Consider the following 21,128-nt stretch of genomic DNA (forward strand, 5'->3'; position numbering starts at 1 on the left):
ATATATAAAGGATTCTCATAAATCGGTTAAAGGATAGATAACTCAAAAAACAAGACATAAGACTCAGATCCTTCACAAAAGAAGATATCCAAATGGTCAATAACATATAAAAAAGGAGCTCAACATCACTAGTCACTACGGAAAAGCAAATTAAAAGCACAATGAGATACCATTACACAGTTACCAGAATGGTTAAAATTAAAAAGGCCAATGATATCAAGTAATGGCGAGAATGTAGTAGATACAATCTACATAGCTGATGGCAATGTAAATTGGGATAACCACTCTGCAAAACTGTTAAGCGGTATGTACCAAAGGCAAAAATATGCTTACTCTATGACTCAGTAATTCCACTCTGAGATAATGGAATTGGGGGCATATGTTCACCAAAAGACATATACAAGAATGCTTATAGCAGCTCTTTTAATAATAGCCAAAACCAGGAAATAACCAGAATGTCTGCCAACATTAGAATGGATAAATTGTGGGTATGTTCCTATAATGGAATACTACTCAGCTAAAATAAAGATGTGAACTATAGCTGCACATGGCACTGATGAATCTCACAGACCTATATTTGAATGAAAAAAGTCAGACCCAAGAGTACACATAGTATGACTGCATTGAAATAAAATTCAAGGTCATACAAAACTAACCTATAGTTTTATGTGTTTGCTCAGGGGGGATAGTAATGACTTGGAGGGAGCATAAAGAAGCCTTCTGGGGTCTAGAAACGTTCTATATCATGATCACGACGGCAGTTACACGGGTATATACATATGTAAAACTTCAAGCTTTACACTTAAGTGTGTGCCCTTCACTGCACATGTTATGCCTCGATAAAAATTTTAAGAATAAACAAAATTAATACCCTCTCCTCACGTAAAATTACTAATAACAGAATGAAAAGGCAAGACATAGTGTGGGAGAAAATATTTTCCACACATGTAACCAATAATAGGCTCCTGCAAATCGATAACAAGAAGACAGAAAACCCAACAAAAAACGAACAAGAAAACTTAAATAGGCACTTTCCCAAGAAAAAATAATTAAATGGCTAATAAATACTTGTTGTTTTACCTCATTAGTATTCAAAGAAATGCAAATTAAAACTACAAGATACTACTTTACACTCACCAGAATAGCTAAAATTATATTAACTTCATAGCAAATGTCAGCAAGGAAGCAGAGCAATGAGAACTCACATACACTTCCCATGGGAGGACAAATTGCTACAACCAGCATGAAAAACAATTTGGCTTTATCTACTAAAGCTGAAGATAAGCAGCAATTCTATGACTAGGTCTTTACCAACCATAAATGGAAGCAAATGTGCACCAAGAACCTTGGACAAGAATGCTCAGATAGCAAGATCCCATAATAGCTGCAAACTGGAAACCCAAATGCCCATCAACAGAAAAATGGACAAATTGTGGTATAATACAGTACTGTACAGCTACCCCATATGAAACAACATGAATGACTTGCCTATGTAATTTTGAGTGAAAGAAGCCAGACACAGAAGAATACACATATATGACATATATAGAAGTCAAAAATACATAAAACTATAGGGTTAGAAGTTATGATAGTGGTTATTTCTGGGAAGTGGTGGGTGGTGATTAGGAGGCATGAGCAGGGGCTTCTGGGGTGCTGACAATATGTCTTTTTCTTGAGTCAAGGGGTGGTTACACAGGTGTAGCTCTGTGATAATTTACTAAAATTTACATTTGTTCCCTGTGCTTTGTGTGTGTTTTTCAATATAATAAAAATTTAAACAAAAAGTAAAACTAAACCAAACCAAAACGAAAAAAGAAATCTAGCTATATGTATTCTATTCTTAATTCAGAGGGCTGAAATTTTTTCTTTTCTCAGCAACAACTTAATGAATCAGAACTTTGACTGCTAAGGATTTGGCATGAAAAGTCTTGCTCTCACATTTTTAGGTACAAAAATATTAGTTTTCAAAAAATTATATGGTTTATTTACATTAATAACTATCTTCCATTTTTCATCATGTAAATTCCAAGAAACATAATCAATTCCTGTTAGATGAAGTCCAAATTTCTCAGCTTGCCATTAAAAGCCTTCCACAAGCTGGCTCCATCTGACCAGTATAAAATCATCTACCCCTAAGTGACAACTCAAACTCTCCATTCCTGCCAGATTAGATTCTAGCCAATCCTCACTCAAAGTCATCCACTTGTGATTGTCTTTTTCTCATGCCCCACAATCTAAACTTTAAATCATCTTCAAGAATCTGTTCAAGTCCAACCTCTTCCCTGAAGCCTAAATAATTGAGTATATAGTTATTTTTATGTATTTTTAGTTTGCCTTATCTCTTCCAATACATTTTAAGACTTATTTTTCCTAGTGCCTCACCTACAGTGGCTAGTTCATTTAGAGATATGTGGTAAAAGCCTGATAAATAGCTGATCTCTATATGTGGATTTATGGGAGGTCAGAGAGTAAAGGAACAAAAAGTCAACTATTCCTCTATGGTCCCTAAGAGCATTATTGCTCTGAAGGCTTCTAGCTCCAGAAAGAAGTTTCTGGGTTTGAGGGTTAGGTATTTTCATTCCATACAATGTTCAGTGGACACTGACATGCAAAAGCATGGAGGAAGGGCAAAATACAATCAGTTAAAATAGGAAGATTTGGACTACAATAGGAGTTTAAATGCTCAGATACACAGAATACTTCTACGAATCCCAACGATTTCAGAAAGAGATTTTAATCACAATTTGAGCAAATTCCATCAATAAATCTTTAAAATGATATTAAAAATAGCCTTCAATATTTTGGGTATCCTGATAACCTCTGATGAACCAGCGCTCTTAAAACAAATAAACAAGTGGAATGAACAAAAAATATCACAAATTAAATGACTGGCTAATCTTTTAAGACACTGGCAATCTGGTATGATATGACAAACTAGTATATGGTATCTAAAACAGAACAAGTAGCAAATGTGAGAATTAAGTTTATTTATAACTTATTACCAAAGCTAATAAATAATTTGCTTACTGAAACAGAACATCTTTAACTGAAGTATTATCAAGTGAACCCACATTTACATTGGCCTCCTAAAGAGTATGTTCAGCAAATACTGGCATGTGCCATCACTTCAGCAGTCTTTAAAGAAACCGAAGATCCAATTAATATGCCAGCGATCCCTAAAAGGGACATTAGCAGTGTTTAGTCTTTGTTGAAAAAGTACATGTCATTGAAATACTAAGTTAAAAATCCAGAGAAATTTCAACATACGTGAGCTTTATGATAAGGATTGTTGTCTTTGATTCCTGGTAAATATCTACGCCTTCCCAAAATGGTCTGAACAAACCCATCTCTTTTACAATTCTTCACTGTCTCTCTCATGAAATGATTAATCCCTACAAAGGAAATAGAGAAATAATTACAACCAAAATTCAATTTTATGTTCATTTACTAGTCTCAATACAGTGAAACAGACCAAAACCCCACCATGATTCTTAACACTAATATCACATCATCAAAACTTTGCATATAAACTTTCATTCACTTTTTGTGGACTCAGAAAGTTAGAAACAGAAGGGACTTTGGAAATGACATAATCTAATTCTCTCTCTGTTTTTTAACCAATAACAACAACAAAAAATATGAAACTAAACTCCCGAAGAACAGAGCAGGTACTAAAATCTAGGTGGTTTTACTCCAGGATCTTAAGACTATTCCATGCTACTTTTCACAGTTTTCTGTTCTTTGATCGTGTTAATCCTCTTTACTCTTTGATGTTCTCATTTCCAGACTTAAAACATTCTAAGAGCTCCTTGTTACCATATAAGCTATGAACCAAATAGGTGCTAGCTGAAATTAACACACAAGTTATAATAAATATTTCATTAGGAACATATACAACCCACTTCTTAAAATTCAAAAAGACTATGTATACTGTTCTATCGAAACACATTCATATTCCCTATACCACCACATTTATATTTCCTATAGCAGCGTTCATCCTTTGCAATACAGGTCCATTATTATGTCTTCTGGATCTCCAGGACGAATTCTTTGCTGCAGGTGGGCCAATCTCTTCACTGTTCAGTCCTGTCTCTGAGCTAGAGAGGTTCTTCTCTCCTGGAACATTTTTTCTCTATATTCTTTAAAACACAATCAAGTATAGAGACTGTGCTGATCTGTCTTTATTCTTATGTGCCATCTCTGCTTTCTCACAGCTCTGCTTGTCCTAAGTAATAAACACAATTGAGGATTTCTGTTGTATGGCTGGCACAGGAAAGACATTTGAGGAGATTGTGGATGAAAGGAAGGGGAGAAAACCCTGCCAAGTGAAGGTGAAGGTGATAGTTGACCACTAGCATAAGAATGTCAGAAAGCAGTTAGGCTCTGACCTTTTTCCTCTTTAAGATTTATTGTGATTTTGTGTGTGTGTGTGTGTGTGTGTGTGTGTGTGTGTGTGAGAGAGAAAGAGAGAGAGAGAGAGAGGAAGATTAGCCTTGAGCTAATACCTGTTGCCAATCCTCCTCTTTTGCTGAGGAAGATTGGCCCTGGGCTAACATCCATGCTCATCTTCCTCAACTTTATGTGAGACACCACCACAGCATGGCTAGATGAGCAGTGCGTAGGTGTGCGCTGGGAATCCCAACCTGCGAACCCTGGGCCGCCAGAGGTGGAGTGCGTGAACTTAACCACTACGCCACTGGGCCAGCCCCAAGAATTACTGTGATATTTTTGAGTAAAGAACAAAGAAAAGGATGAGATTTAAGAGACTGCACCTCTACAAATTCTCTTACTAACTCCCATAGGAGGCTTTCAAATATTCAGAGATTAGAAGAACTACTTTAAAAAACAATCAATTTGGAGGCATAATTTACATACAATAAAAGGCACCCAGTTCAGGTGAACAGTTTGATGCATTTTAAGCAGTGTATACACCCTTATAACAAACACTACAAAATATGAAACATTTTCATCGCCTTTACGGTCAGCTCCCCATTATCAGCTTCAAACATTTGCTGATCTGCTTTATGACACTATATTTTAGTTTTTCATGTTCTCAAAATTCATAAAAACTGAATTATACTGTATGATCTCGTCTGTGTCTGCCTTCTTTTGCTTAGTAGTATTCCATTGCAGTTATACCAAAATCTGTTTATCCACAATCCTGTTGGCAGACATTTGGACTGTTCCCAATCTCTGGCTGTTATAAATAAAACTGCTATAACATTCACGTACAAGTCTTTCTTTGGATATATGTTGTCATTTTTCTTCAGCAAATACCCAAAAGTAGAATTGCAGGATCATATGGTTAGGTGTATGTTTAACTTGGCATGAAAAAGCCATACTGTTTTCCAAGGTGGTTGTACCATTTTACAACCCTACCAGCAATGTAAAAGAAAAACAATGTTTTTAATTTTTGCCATTCTAAGGTTTTTTAATGGTATCTCCTTGTGGTTTTAATTTGCTTTTCCCTGATGACTAATGATGAAAACATTCGATGTGGTCATTCATATATCTTCTTTTCTGATATGTCTGTTCAAATCTTTTAACCTTTATTTTATTGGATTGTTTACCTTGTTAGCATTGAGTTGTAAGAGTTCTTTATACATCTGGGTGCAAGTCTTTTGTTAGATAATAGGAACTGCAAATATTTTCTCTCAGTCTGTGGCTTGCCATTACATTTTCTTAATGGTGTCTTTTATCAATGTTAATCTTTTATGGTTAATTCAGTGTTATTATCACCTAAGAAATCTTTGCCTACCTCAATGTCAAAAAGCTTTTCTCCTCTGTTTACTTCTGGAAGACTTATAGTTTTAGCTTTTACTTTTAAGTCTACGCTCCATATCAAGTTAATTTTTGAATATAGTGTGAGATAAAAGTTGAAGTTTATTTTTTTCGCTTACTGGTATCCAGTTGCTCTAGCACCAATTGTTGACAAGATCATCTTTCATCCATTGACTTACCATGGCAACTTTGTTGAAAATCAATTCACCATATACATATAGGTCTATTTCTGGACCCTTTATTGTGACTCCTTGTTTTCTCTGTCTACCCTCATGCCTATCTTGATTATTGCAGTTTATAATAAGTTTTTAAATCAAAGAATGTAATTACTCAACATTGTACTTTTACCTAAAAAATTATTCTAGTTATTTCAGGCCCTTTGAATTTCCACATGAATTTAGAATCAGCTTGTCAAATTCTACACAAAAGCTAATGGAATTTTTATTGGAATTGCATTGAATCTATAGAACAATTTACAGACAACCGTCGTCATAACAGTATTGTGCCTTCTAATAAATTAACATGGTAAATCTCACATTTATTTAAGTATTCTTCGATTTCTCTCAGAATTGCTTTGGAGTTTTCAATAAAGTCTTGCACATACTCTGTCAAATTTATCCCAAGTATTTCATATTTTTTGATGTTATTGCAAATGGTTGTATTTTTACCTCATTCACTAATTGTTTGTTGCTAGTATATAGAAATACAACGGATTTTTATAAACTGACCTTGTATGGTGGGACCTTGCTAAATTTAGTTCTTTGTTCTAGTAGTTGTTTTTGTAAAATTCATATGATTTTCTATGTACAAGGTCATGTCACACGTGAATAAAGTTTTCTTTTGGGGGTTGGGAACAGGGTTTATTACAAAGGGACTTAAAAGAACTTTCGGGGGTGCTGGGGTGATGGTTCCACATCTTGGTTGTGGTATATATTATATGACTATTGTCAAAACTCACAGAACTACACACCTAAAAAGGGTGAATCTTGTTGCATGTAAATTATACCTCAATAAACTGCCAAAACAAGAGATAATTTAAAACAATGATACTCAAACTGCTCTATAACAGCAATTGTTCTCTCATGGTTTCTGGTACATTTAATCCATGGTTTACTGTTTCAAATTAAAGCTATCTAAACCTAAAGCACAGGACAATTCCAAGAATTTATAAGATGTTCACAATGACACAGCGGCATATACATCAACTGCATTTTGCTATTCCATTTCTGTCTCTACTTTTATGACAAAAGCACATCTTAGCAAATATTCATAATAAGATTAATGTTATTTAATTAACAATGCCAGATGGAAACTTCTGATTAATAGAAACGTTAATAGAAAATTCTGTAACAAATATTTTAAAAGTAATAAAGTATGGAAAGATAGTTGAAAACAATAGTATCTAGAAGATAATTAACACTCAAGGCTTCTTTACCTGTGTATCTGGATTTGAAGGAGTCAATGTAGCAAGCAGCATCATTTTCTTTAATGCCCATCTGCTCTCCCAGAGATTTAGCTCCCATTCCATAAATGATTCCATAGCAAATCTGAAAGGGAGTCATCACACTCTGTAAGTAAATTAAAAGCCACAACTACATAAAACTCAAATATAAAAAGCTCATTAGGGGCCGGCCCCGTGGCTTAGCGGTTAAGTGTGTGCGCTCCGCTACTGGCGGCCCAGGTTCGGATCCTGGGCGCGCACCGACGCACCGCTTCTCCGGCCATGCTGAGGCCGCGTCCCACATACAGCAACTAGAAGGATGTGCAACTATGACATACAACTATCTACTGGGGCTTTGGGGAAGAAAAAAAGGAGGAGGATTGGCAATAGATGTTAGCTCAGAGCCGGTCTTCCTCAGCAAAAAGAGGAGGATTAGCACGGAGGTTAGCTCAGGGCTGATCTCCCTCACACACACAAAAAAGTTCATTAGGATCAAAATTTGGTAAACTTTTTCTTTTGTTTTGTTTTGTTTATTGCAGTAACATTGGTTTATAACATTGTATAAATTTCAGGTGTACATCATTATACTTCTATTTCTGCATAGATTACATCATGTTCACCACCCAAATACTAATTACAACCCATCACCACACACATGTGCCAAATTATCCCTTTCGCCCTCCTCCCTTCCCCCTTCCCCTCTGGTAACCACCGGTAAACTTTTTATTTCATAGTGAGTCTGAGAAATGATTACATCTGCTTTTGGGTTAGATCCATGGAAGCTGATATCCAATAAACATCTTTTCTGCCTTTTAGCAATACAGCCATCTGTAGCTTAACGATGGGGATACCTTCTGAAAAATGCATCATTAGGCAAATTCCTCGTGTGAGAACATAGAGTGCACTGAAGGGGAACAAAATTTGCCATCAGAATGGTCTTTTAACATGAGGATTACTTTAGGCTGATTATTTTTAAGAAACAAAAGACTCAGAAGTTTTTGTTATCTTCCCTTTAACTGCCTGAAAGAATTCAGATAAAAAAACCTGTCTCAGGAAGGGAGCTATCACCTTAGCATAACATGAACTAGGTGGTGGACAGGGAGGAACCTAGAAAACCCTGGTTTGTTGGGCTCCCCTCTGTGTTCTTCTGTTTCCATGTGGCCAAACACTTGTTTTCCAGACATTTGCTCCTTTTCACCTACCTGTGAATTGCCTTCCTTCCCTTTGAAGTCCCTAACTCTCCCCACCCCCAACATCTTCTTGTGTCTTCAGCTGTGGATGGTATTTAAGGCGAGGGCTTTGGCCATTTTGGTGAGTTACTCAGTTTTCCTGGTTTCTCCCATGTATACATGTTATTAAACTTTTGTTTTTCTCCTGTTGATCTGTCTCATGTCAATTTAATTCTTAGACCAGCCAGAAGAATCTAGAAGGGTAGAGGAAAATTTCTTCCTCCCCTACCATACTTACACAAACCTAGATGGTACAGCCTACTACACACATGGGTTGTATGGTACTAATCTTATGGAACCACCGTCATATATGCAGTCCGTTGTTGACCGAATCTTCATTCATGACTACTTCTTATTTTGAGGGGTTGGGGGTGCAGAATATGAACGAATATGAATGTGTGTGGGGTTTAAGAAAATAATCCTAGTGATTGAAAAGGGAAGACTTATTTCTGACTCTGTCATTTATCCAGCAGTCTTCAGAGCAGCTTTCTACTCCTCATAAAACCTCCTTAACTTCTCCTTAGAGGTGCCTAGGAGTCAGGAAAGAGAAACATTACAAACATTCTTTTCTTCACCCTTGGATAGGACTAAAAATGCAGGAAGAGTAGGCTTCATGGCTTGATAATAGGGAAATTTCATTGCAAATAAATATCCTCTTCACCTGATAGCCACCTGAAATCCCACAACTGCAGAATTCATTTGGGTTAAACACAAACTCCTGAGGAAATTCTGGGAGTTGTGGAGGGAAATGATCTAAATAGGTTAATAAAGAAACTCTGATTTAACAATAAGTATTGCCTGGGTTAAAATCCTAGTTCCAGCATTTAAAAGATGTATTATCTTGCACAAGCTACCTAAACTGTTGGTATCTTGATTTCTTCTTCCATAAAATGAGGATAGTAATACCTACATTGTTAGATTGTTAGTATTAAATGAGTTATTACTCATAAGTGTTTAGGAAACTGCCTGACATAAAGCAAGCTCTATAAAATGTTGTTCAATAAAATTCAAAAAGATAATTTGCAAAAAATGATTATCAGAATTCCAAAATATTTTTAATGTGATAAGACAGCTAGAGGTTTTTTGTTGTCTTCCTTTTTTTTTTAATACAGTTAGAGGGATTTTTTCATCCTTTTTTCTTTTCCTTTTTGATCCTTTTAAGTTTTATTTTGTTATGACTCCTACTTTTTTTCTGTTAACTTGGATATTATATCAGCACTGGCTGAGATGTCAGCAAGACTCAAGGATTAGATGGTTCAGTGCATGGTGATATAGGAGAAAAAATGGTATAGCATGAACACTATTAAATGATGCAAGAACTTATTAAATAGAGGTAACTATCATCAGTGGATAAATGTTTAGGTTATGGAGTCAGAATGTCTAAGTTCTGGCATTCTGAACTTATCCTGGCTCCACCACTTATAGTTGTATGACCTCAAGCAGATTAGCAACTTTCTGTGCCTCAGTTTCCTCCTATAAAAAATGGAGACAATAATAATACCTATTTCATAGGTTTATTATGAAGATTAAATACTGGAATATTACCTACTTTACCTAGAGTTTGATTTTTGCTAAATGCAGGAGCCCAGAGAAGATTAAACAGAAGGACAAAGCTGGCTTTCTAAATAGTGGAGGAAACAAGTGTTGGTGCTAAACAGGCAGTGGTGAGAGAAAGTGTTTCATGCCTAATGAGCTAGTCAAGAATTACAGCTGTGAGTAAACAGAAGTGTAAACGTAAAACTGGTGAAGGGGATCTTAGAGGTGGGAGTGGTGTGCCTTTACCTCAGCCAACAATCCTACTCTCTTGAAAATGGTATCAGATTTCCCACAGGTCATGGGGTAAGGAAGTATCAGTGTTAATCCAGGCCAGGAAATGGTGTAAATGTGGCCTTTGACTTTCTCTGTGCCTGACAGTCACCCAGGAGTAGGAACTAATATGGATCCACTTCAAAGGTCCCAGGGCAGTATGAAGTTGCACAGGTAGATTAGCTTAACCAATGGCCTCAAAAAACTAAAAAGCTATCAGTTATTAATTATAATCCACAACTCAGTAATATTTATTTTTCAACAAACATTTAGAGAGTATCTTTCTAAAAAAAGCATTGTGGCTCAACGCTGTGTGAAAATATGGATGCTTACAGACTAGAAAGAGATTTAAAAAATACACACACACATACACACACACACATAAATAACAAGTACCACCACCACAATATCTACCACTAATGCATATGGCTTTCTTGACACTATGTAGCCTCAGACCAAGTCTATCTGATTCTTTCTACTGACTCTGTGAAGGAAAGTGTAATGAATACCATGAGACAGGTTCAGATGAACATGGTTTGAAAGATCCAAAGATGGAGAAATCATTCCTCAACTGCCAATGATCGAGACAACTTTTAAAGTTTTTTGACTCAGTAAAATTCTCATCATTTATGTTAAGCACGTTCACTAAGATCACCTGCTTTGCTTGTTGCCTCAGATCATCCCCAACAGACTCTGGCTCAATCATTTTCCATTCAGCTGCAATACTCCTGAAAACATCAGCTCCAGTGTTTAATACTTGAATGAGACGACGATCATGGGATAAATGAGCCAAGATCCTCAGTTCAAGTTGAGAGTAATCAGCAGCTAATATTACACCACCTGAAGAAGAAATGATTTTGATAAAGCTGATACAAAGACAAATCTAAGTTTTATATAATTGAGCAGGATGACAGAAATTTAGTTCTAACATGCAATTCAGGAATTCGCAAATTTAGTTGACAATGCAATTCAGTTCTGTAACTTAGATCATTTTTTTCCATTTAACTTTCAAGTATATGTAGTATGTGTAAAGCCACTCCTGACCTCTGCCCCCTAACCACTGTGGTAGTGCTTTCCTCAGTGTTCCCCCAGCACCTGCCACATAATCTAAAACAGTTCTTTCATGCCTCTGCCATGTAGCACTGAGCCATTAGAGATGGGAGACTTAATTTTCCTTTGCATTCCATAGAAAACCTTACACAGTTCCTGGAACATAATAAGCCCTTAAATAGTTGTTAAATGAATGAATGAAGAAACTGGTTGCTAATATGTGCACATTTTAAGTGGGCTGGAGAGAAATGTGTGCTCTGCTTTGACAATAACAAAGACATTCAATGAAAAAAATCAAGTGGTCGATATGTGAAGAAGAGTTATTAAAAAGATTCAGATAATTTACTTATGGATTAGAAACGACTGGATTAGATATGCATGGCAAAAATAAAACAAATAAAATAAAAGCAGAGTCCAAAGAAAAGTAGGAAAAATATTTGCAACTGATGTTACAAAGGACTCATTGCCATATAATAAAAAAGAGGTGCTACAAATCAAGAACAAGACAAAACATAAACAAGCAGTTCACAGAAATAATCAAAACAAAAGAACCTTAAACATATTTAAGAATGCTCAACTTCATTCACAATAAAAGAAATGCAAATTAAATCTACAGCAAGAAACAATTTTTCTCTACTTATATTGCAAAACTCCAGAAGTTGGACAGCATACTCTGTGGCAAGGCTGAGAAAGAAATACTCATATATTGTTACTGGGAAGTAAATGGTAACTGTTCCCCATTAGATGGCAATTTGACAATATCCATCAAAATTAAACAGGTTTTTACGCTGTGACTCAGCAAACAAGCACGCAGATTGCTGCACAGATTACCTGCACACAGATTAAACTAGTTTATGTTCAAATTTCTTTACTGATAATCACAAGTCTCCAGTATAAAAACATTAAATGAAAAAAGCAAGGCACACAGCAGTGTACATGGAACATTTATTTTTTTATAAGAATAGAGGAAGAAAATATTACATATTCATATTTGCTTATATCTGTATAAAAATACTGGAAGGATATATAAAAAACTCATATGTAGTTATTTATAAGAGTTGTAGATAAAAGGGTAGCTAGGACAGGGAAGGAAGCAAAGCTTCTCAATATATACCTTTTACATATTTTGATTTCTTATCGACGTGAATGAAATGACAATTAAAAAATATATGAATACGATTTAAAACACATAACCACAAGTTCTATGGCCTTCCTGCCATAAACAAGATAAAACCAGACAGAATATATGGAAAAACTATTTTCAGATGTTGAACAACAGGCAATGCAGAACTATAATCCCTGAGAAGGAGAGGAAAAGAGAAGATGAGGTGAACCACGCAGCTGTCTCGGGTTTCCGAATGGAGGCATGCTCCAGAATGCATTGCAGGGAAGGGAGACAAAACAAAGCACTGTGGTCTCTCTGAGCTGAGGAAGCAGAAACCGGAGTTTGGGCCTACTGAGGCAGCTAGAATTTGTGAAAATTTGGAGAGAAAGGAGCTGTGCAAAAAAGAAGCACCAGAAATATGCACAGTAATCCCTTGGATTTTTGACCAAATACTAAGCTGTGCAGGGAGAAAGTTCAGAGAATCAGGTAAAGAATAAACACCAAAGGAATAACTATTACCAAAGAAATATGCAACCACCATTGCACAGCTGTCAGCTGAACAACTACTTGAACAACATGCCCTTGCGTGTTGAGAAATGTTCGAGCTCTGACCAGACTGAGTGGAGAGACCTTGTTAAACAACTTGAGCACCAAGCAGAGATCCCAGCAAGGCCACACCTTACAATCAAAGCTAATCTACCCCAGAAGAAAAGCTACTCCAAACATTTGCTAACAAAGCTTTAAAAGTCTCAAAATGCTATTAATGAAGACTACAAAATCCAAAGAATGAACAACGTAGCAACCATAAGTTCCAGCATACAATAAATAATACTAGAAACATGAAGAACCAGGAAAATGTAACTTTGACCAGGGAAGTATTCAATCAATAGAAAAATGACCTAGAAATTACAGAGATGATGGAATTTGAAATAGCTACCACAAATATGTTCAAGAATTTAAAGAAACATGAACATAATGATGTAACAAATAGTAAATTGCGAAAAAGTAATAGAAACTACACAAAAAAATCAAATGAAAATTCCAAAACTAAAAATACAACATCTGAAATGCAAAATTCACTAGAAGGATGTGACAGCAATTAGACACTGTAGAAGAAAAGATCTGTGAACATTAAAACAGTCAAAGGAAAGATCCATTGCAGCACAGGGTGAAAAAAAACAGGGAGAGGGGAATAAAAAGGAAAAGAAAAAAGCTTCACCGATCTGTGGGACAATACCTAGTATTACATACATGTATTTGGAGTAATAGGAAGAGAGAGAGAGGGGGACAAAAATTAATGGTTGAAAATGTTCCAAATTTAATGAAAAATATATAAGCTTTATATAAGCACATAGATTCCAAAAAAAAAATAAAACTAAGCAAACAGAAAATTCAGCAAATTCAAAAATCCAAGAAGCAAAGCATGAAAAACTACCCAGAGACTCATGCCCAAATAAAATTGCTAAAACTGAATAACAAACAAAAAATTTAAAAAAACATCCAGGGAAAAGATACGTTACGCTTGGAGGAATAGCAAGAAAAATGGTGGTATGCTTCTCATGAGACAAAATGCAAACCAGAAGCTAAGGGAAACACATATTTAAAGTGCAGAAAGACAAGGACTGTAAACCTAGAAATCTATGTCAAATAAAAGTATATTTCAAAAGAAGGATAAAATAAAGAAATTAGAGACAGGAAAAGCTGAGAGAAATCATTGTCAGTAGAACTGCACCAGAAGAAACCTTAAAGGAAGTACTCTGGGTGAAGAAAAATGGTAATAGATGGAAACTTGAATCTACTCCAAGGAATGAAGAGTATCAGAAATGGTAAAAAGTGGATAGAAAAGACACATTTGTTTCTTGATTTCTTTGAAAGATATTAGACTGTTTAAAGCAAAATCAATAACTACATAGCAGAGTTTATAACAGTCACAGAAATTCAATCTAATGTAAGAAAGGGGAAATGAAAAAAACTCCTTACATTATGCATGAAGTGGTATAAAATTATTTGAAGATGAACTGTGATACGATGCATATTGTAAACTCTAAAACATTTAAGATATATAGTCAATAAGACAATAGAGAAAATAGAATAATAAAAATAGTCATTTAAAGTTTTAAAAAAATAAACAGAATAAAATATAAAAAACAAGATAGTAGACTTAAATCCAACCATATATCAATAATTACTTTAGATGTAAATGTACTAAACACTACATTTAATTGACAGAAATTTTCAGACAGAATTCACACACATTTAATTTAATTTAAAAATTTTAAACCAAAGCAGTATAAAATATTGTTGCCTTAAACATATGATCATGAAGACAACGATGACTGTTATAAACCTGGCAACACAAAGAGGAAAATGAGGCTACACTGAAGAGAAGAAAGGACGAGTCTTATTTACAATGCAGGCTTTATCAGTGCTTTGAAAACCATTCCCACAGCAATGAGAAGCTCAAAACTCGTCAGCCACCTTACCTGGGAAAGGTACAAAGGCATGTCGCATGCTGACTGAAAATGGCACTCCTCTGTCTGAGGCTCTCTCCTCTGCCTGTGCCTGGTGCCCAAGGTTTAGGCCACAACCCTTCTTATTTCCTCTTCTGCCATGCAAACAACATCAACCGGACATGAAACCATCTCAAATATATGAAAAAGGTCTGATTTTTCAGTAAAGTCAGTATTTCCATCTAAGAATCTTGAAAATCTTATTATTTGAAACTCATTTCAAAGCTTAACAAAGATACTAGATTTTTTTAGCAAATGTTCAGTTAAATAGGAATTAAGACATTTCTGTAATAACCTTTCCCACAAACTGCTTCTGAGATAATTCACTGACATTCAGCTCAACTCAAGAAATCTCTTTGACCATATCCAGTTTAAATTATCTGTGCTTTTTCTCCCCTTCGTGTGTATATGGGAAAGGCAGGAGGGAGGATGTTCCTGACATTGCTAAACTCTTCCCTTTAGTATTCGACTTAAGCATATTTTGCTGGTTGATTTAATTAGTGGCCCAGGTTTTCAGCCTTTCACCATCAACTAGCTTCTTTATAGACAGACTCAGGGTTTGAAACGGATAGTGCCTAGGATAGAATGTGTATTCCCGGATCAGAAAATTAAACTAATTTCATTATTTTGTCTAATAGGCTATGTTTGAGCCATTCATACTCACAAAAGTACATTAACACAAATTCAGAGAAAGAGTCTACCTGCCCATGGGAAGTAGGCCTTTGCCTAGGGCTTGGGAAGGCGGGCTTTCCCCTACTAGTGTCGGCATTTTGATCTCAAAATCTCTTGGCACATTCTGAATATTTGGTTCTGTAAAGGTTATTCGTCCTAAAATCAAGCAAAATGAAGACATAAAATTAGAGGGGGAAAATCTGACATTTATTTTAACAGTAATTGTATTTCTGAATTATCTTAAAAATGCATGCTCTATTATTGCTAAACTAAAATAAATTCATGTTTAAATGAAATATTTTTCATTATGTTCATGTGTCTAACAATGATAAAATAAATACATGACCAATCCCAGTGTAAGTGCATACATGAATCAGCTACAATACAATGCTTTTACATTAACCTAGCTCTCTAGAAAACAATCCCATGATATGAAGTAATTTGATAAACTGAACTATTCCTATGCTACAATGAGTACCAGATGTCAGCACTATAAGATGTTAGCAGTTGTACTGAGTAAAGACCAATCAAATGGATCCTAGGAGAAATGACTGTCAGAGTCTTTAAAAGCCAGGAATGCACAAGATACAGAGAAGAGGATCTAGAGCAGAAGAACAACTGAGTGTTGAAGAGGGACAACTGGCGCCAGAGGAGTTAGCTAATGTGGGAGGGGGACAGTAGCGACACCACCTTTCTAGACAGCACCTGGCCAGTTTCTTCATCATCATCACTCACCAGGAGAATCAACCGGAGTACTGACATGGCTGGACATTAGAATCAGGTGGTTAATGAACTTTCTAGGAAACAGAAAGCTATTTGTTTTAATGCTTATAGCATTTATTTCCCCCCAAATATTTTACATTTTATTTATTTTTACTTATTGGTTGAATTTTTCTAAAACACATAAGCATTGTTCAAAACAAGTTTGGGTGACAGACTTTGTTACTGCAGTTTTTATAATACACACATAGTGATACAAAATTCTCTGTTTTATGATACATTCCATTGTAGCAGGCTCTCTACTAGCTACTATATATAATATCTTCTTTTAATGAATCAGATATTTTAAGTACCTTGGATATTGTTTTTCTGAATAAACCTCTGATATTATGTCCTTGTTATTTAGCTTTTAGCAAAATTAGTGCTCAATAAATGGTAGATATTAATATACTTATTATCATCAAATGGCCTGTTCAATGTTACAAAGGAAACAAACAGCAGGGGAAGGAATCCAAGTTTCTGTCTTCTTTTTTACAATACTTAATATTCAGGTCTATTGTTTGAATTAGTGAGGTAACACTGGCAGACAAACAAGACGGCAAAAATAAATTACAAAACATGGATGTAGTTTCATGGAAATAAATTCTAATAATGAAATGGCTTTACTGTGCTTAGCTAAGTTTGTATTTCTAAAATATTCTTTAAATATAAGCATACAATGATGAAAACCAATCAAAAAAAAAGGAATTGATTACTTTCTGCTTTATAAGCAACGAATAAATGTGCAACACCTTTGAAAACTCTAGGTTGATTTTGTTTTTTCACCAAGTATTCATTTTACATAAGTTTACAGCATTAGCGTATGTTTCAAAATGAAATTGAAATACCAACAAGGCAAGAAACGGCTAGGAAGGACCAAGAGGTTAGTTAAATAGGAAAGAAGAAAAAGAGAAGTTGTTTAGAACAGAGAATAAGCAAGCAGAGAGAAAAGCAGCTCTTCATGGTGTCTCCATTTTTAATAACAGCAACAACTGATAATGAGCCCTGCGCTAAGTGCCATGCACTACTCTAAATTAATCGTCAGGATGGCCCAGTGAGGTAGGACTATTATTACCCTGTTTCATACATGAGAAAACTTAGGCACTGAGAAGTTAAGTCCCTTGTCTAAAGATTCAAAGCACCAGGATTCAAACCTTGTAAACATCTGATATCAAAGCCCACATTCTATACCACTAATCTAAACAGCCTTCCCTATGCAGGAGTTAACACTGCCCTTTCTTCTACTGCATATTGCATGTGGCAAATAGTTAGAGTTTTGCACTGCCTAGAGAAAGAATGCTTTTTTCCTCACAAATTACACTCATAGCTATACCAAGAGGGCCATGAGACACCCAAACGACTGCACTGTTTTCTTTTCTAATGGAGTAAAATAAGACACTCACTTTATACAGATGCCCAAATCCTACAAAGATTCAACTTGGAGAGAATCTTAAGAGGTTTGGGAGTGGGCTGAGACTGAAATTAGATAACATCACTGACTCAAATAAATATTTAATTCCTGGGTATATTCTCATCCAAAGCAGTCTCAGACATCACAGTTACTCTATATAGTACTTGAAAGCAGGAACTATATCTTACTAAATCTCATCTCTGTATCTAGCTGGTAGCCATCCATGCTTTGGAGGTAGTATGCATTTCATAAGCGTTTATGGAACTTCATTGAACCCAATGATCAAAACTTGAATTCCTTGGTCATCATAAGCAAATATTACAGATGAAAATTTTTTTCTTTTAAAATTCGATATTATCCATATTTAAGATTCCTCATTACCTGTAGCAGTGTGTGACTGTGATACAGGATAGATTCTTTCCATTCCAAGAAAAGGATTCAGACGCTTTTCCCGCTGTAGGGGAAACACTACTTTGGTAATAGCGTTAGTGATTCTTCTCCACTCTAGTATCAAGCCCGGTAAAGGATGTAATGCCTTTAATTTATTTAAAATATCCTGCCAAAGAAATATAATAAGGTAAGATCGGATTCTTGTCCAAATTCCATAGCAAACTAGAATCTCTTTTAGGTAAAACATATAGTCTCAAGTTTATTTTTATTTTTATTTTTTTGTTTACTGCAGTAACATTGGTTTATAACATTGTATAAATTTCAGGTGTACATCATTATACTTCTATTTCTGCATCTATTACATCATGTTCACTACCCAAATACTAATTACAACCCATCACCACACACATGTGCCGAATTATCCCTTTCACCCCCCTTCCTCCCCCATTCCCCTCTGGTAACCACCAATCCAATCTCTGTCTCTATGTGTGTGTTTGTTGTTGTTATTATCTACTACTTAAGTTTAAATTTGTTAACTCCTGTATTTTCAACTCAAAATTACTGTTTGGGTTTTTTGGAAATCACTACAATGATAAAACTATGATAACTATAGATTATAAAATGTAAACATATTAATATCAATTTAGATCTACCTTTGGAAAAAATCAATGAGACGTGAACTTAGAAAAGTAACTGGCTCCCCACACCCCACCCAAGAGTTTACATCTTCTCTTTTCTTTATCTATATTTTCCTCCTTCATTCCTCATGTGATTGGAAGTTTCCCAGGTTTTTTTTCCCTTTTTGCCCTAATACTTTCATAGTTTCCATATCAAGGAAATCAGAAGACATTTATCTTTAAAACTTTGAATTTTCCATACTACAGAATTTGATGAACTATTAAGGATTAGAAACTTGAAAGAGAAAAGGGCCAGTGAGATCAAATAAAAAGTTTTGATACAGAATGGAGCCGTGGAAACTTTCCCAACGCAGGCAAGTCAAAGTTAATGATATTAGGGTCAAAATTCTACAGAATGGCAACTTGGACTGCTCTTTCCACAGCTGCTGTGGCTGTACTTTCTACTCCTATTTTTTCTATTGAAAATTCATTCAATAAAAATGCAAAATTAAGCCCTTTCTTTCTTCTCTCCCATGCACACAGTTTCCATGGGTCATGATGAGCAATTTTACTTTGAAATTAGCAGATTAGATTCTTGAAACAAACTCATGGAAAACGTACTATTTTGCCCTGGAATTGGAAAAAAAAAGTTTTATTTTATTTATTTATTTATTTATATTTATATTGGCTTGGTTTTTTTCCTTTAATTCTTCCATACTTTTGTTCATGTTCAAGGAACTATACAAATCACATTATACTGGAAGTCTAAGAGTAGCAGATGTCAATAATTAAATAATGTCTACAGGCCTGAGTTTACAAACCTTATACTGTTTTAATGATAGGAAGGACACAATTGCTAACTCAGATTATAGTCCAGATTTTGCCATACTGGAATGTCTCCACAGTTTTTGTGGGCAGCTGAACCACAAACCAATTTGTTTTTATCTGGATAAATTCAAATGGTGGGCTACGTTGGATCTTGATTTCATCAGCATTCCTTCAAGACACCAAAATGCTAAAAGTAGTTCAGATTCTGTCCTGTGACTGCCCCAAAGAGCACCTTACTAGTGCTGAACTGTTTTCCCAGCCTTAGTTTGCGTCCATTGTCATTCCCTCTTCTGGTAGAACCCAAAGTTTTCTTGCTGCCTTGGTTTTTTATCTCTCCATTTGGTGGCAACTTCAATTCCAAAAATAAAACCTGCAAGAAATTAATGCTTCTTTAGTTAAGAATCAAATTGTAAATACTGTCATTCAAAAATGCTGTAAAAAGTTATTTGAGAAAACAATCTATACAGTTCAACATGGGTCGGAAGAATGTGGGATTTTTTGGACAATTTGGAATTATCACATTTAATAAATAATACAATGAAAATGAAAATTTATATGTTAATAGGCTCTCCATATCCTAATTTAGGTATTATCAGATTAATACTAACACCAGGGTTTTACACAGTCAAGAATACAGGAATGTATACTCTGCTAAACAAGTGATGAATAAGCTATTGACACTGAGACTTTAGGTTACTCTGAGGATTATGAGTTCTCCTAAATACACTTTGACGTGGTAACCAACATAGCTGCTCAATATTTAAGCCCCACAGAGGGTCAACATGGGAGCCTTCGTGGCTATTGTGTGATCACAAAAATCAGAGAACACTAAGGTAGGAAGGGGTCCCAAAAGCCGTCTAATTCCACCACCATAAGGCTGGACCCTGTGAGTCCCTGGGTACAAAAAGTCAAGAGAAGGTGGCCAACTGAATGTAACAATAATGAAAGCTAGAGAGTGGTCAGTAAGCACCCACTGAAGAAAACAGGCCTATATAGGGTAGGGATCCAGGCTCAGGGGCAGAGGAACATCCCATATATACCTAAAACTCACTAGTTCAAATCAGAGGGGTTAAAACTCAGGCAACTCAGAACACTATCTACTATCTCTACTCATTCATTTATATACGTTGAGTGGGCTTTAGTGAACCTCGGGTTATTTTCCCAGTAATAATCTTAAAAATTAAAACCATTTGCATAAGGATAAGAATTTTTTCCACAAGTTGGGCCAGTGGTGGAAGGAAAGAATACCTGTGCTTTCCTAGAACAGTAGTGATGACAGAAACAAAGATCTGGTTCCAGTTTTAAGTAGTGGGAATAACTGGGTATGAAAGTTATTGAGGCTTACTATGGACATTAGTAACTATTTGCCCAAGAATTGTGTTATATAGATATGCATGTGTAGGGATTAGGGTTGTCATATTTAGCAAATAAAATTACAGGATACCCAATTAAATTTTAATTGCATGGAGCATACTTATACTAAAATGTTGTCCATTGTTTATCTAAAATACAAATTTAACTGAATGTCC

The 21,128-nt window shown here is 35.4% G+C and overlaps 1 protein-coding gene across 3 annotated transcripts in view; it reads right to left on the reverse strand.

The window, feature by feature from the left end:
• The window catches only part of POLQ (DNA polymerase theta), a 108,490-nt gene that overhangs the window by 9,157 nt on the left and 78,205 nt on the right, over positions 1-21,128 (reverse strand). Inside the window, exons 21-27 of one of the 3 annotated variants that reach the window (XM_058555879.1) lie at positions 19,832-19,969; positions 18,146-18,320; positions 15,624-15,750; positions 14,896-15,017; positions 10,913-11,097; positions 7,217-7,328; positions 3,268-3,392 (exon numbers count right to left, since the gene is read on the reverse strand). In XM_058555879.1, the coding sequence (XP_058411862.1) occupies positions 3,268-3,392; positions 7,217-7,328; positions 10,913-11,097; positions 14,896-15,017; positions 15,624-15,750; positions 18,146-18,320; positions 19,832-19,969 (984 nt within the window). Of the gene's footprint in view, positions 1-3,267; positions 3,393-7,216; positions 7,329-10,912; positions 11,098-14,895; positions 15,018-15,623; positions 15,751-18,145; positions 18,321-19,831; positions 19,970-21,128 lie in introns of those variants that run through there. The other 2 variants (XM_058555880.1, XR_009222226.1) reach the window with 2 other exon arrangements.

The sequence above is a fragment of the Diceros bicornis genome, chromosome 15 (assembly GCF_020826845.1).
Source record: "Diceros bicornis minor isolate mBicDic1 chromosome 15, mDicBic1.mat.cur, whole genome shotgun sequence".
Taxonomy (NCBI): Eukaryota; Metazoa; Chordata; class Mammalia; order Perissodactyla; family Rhinocerotidae; genus Diceros; species Diceros bicornis.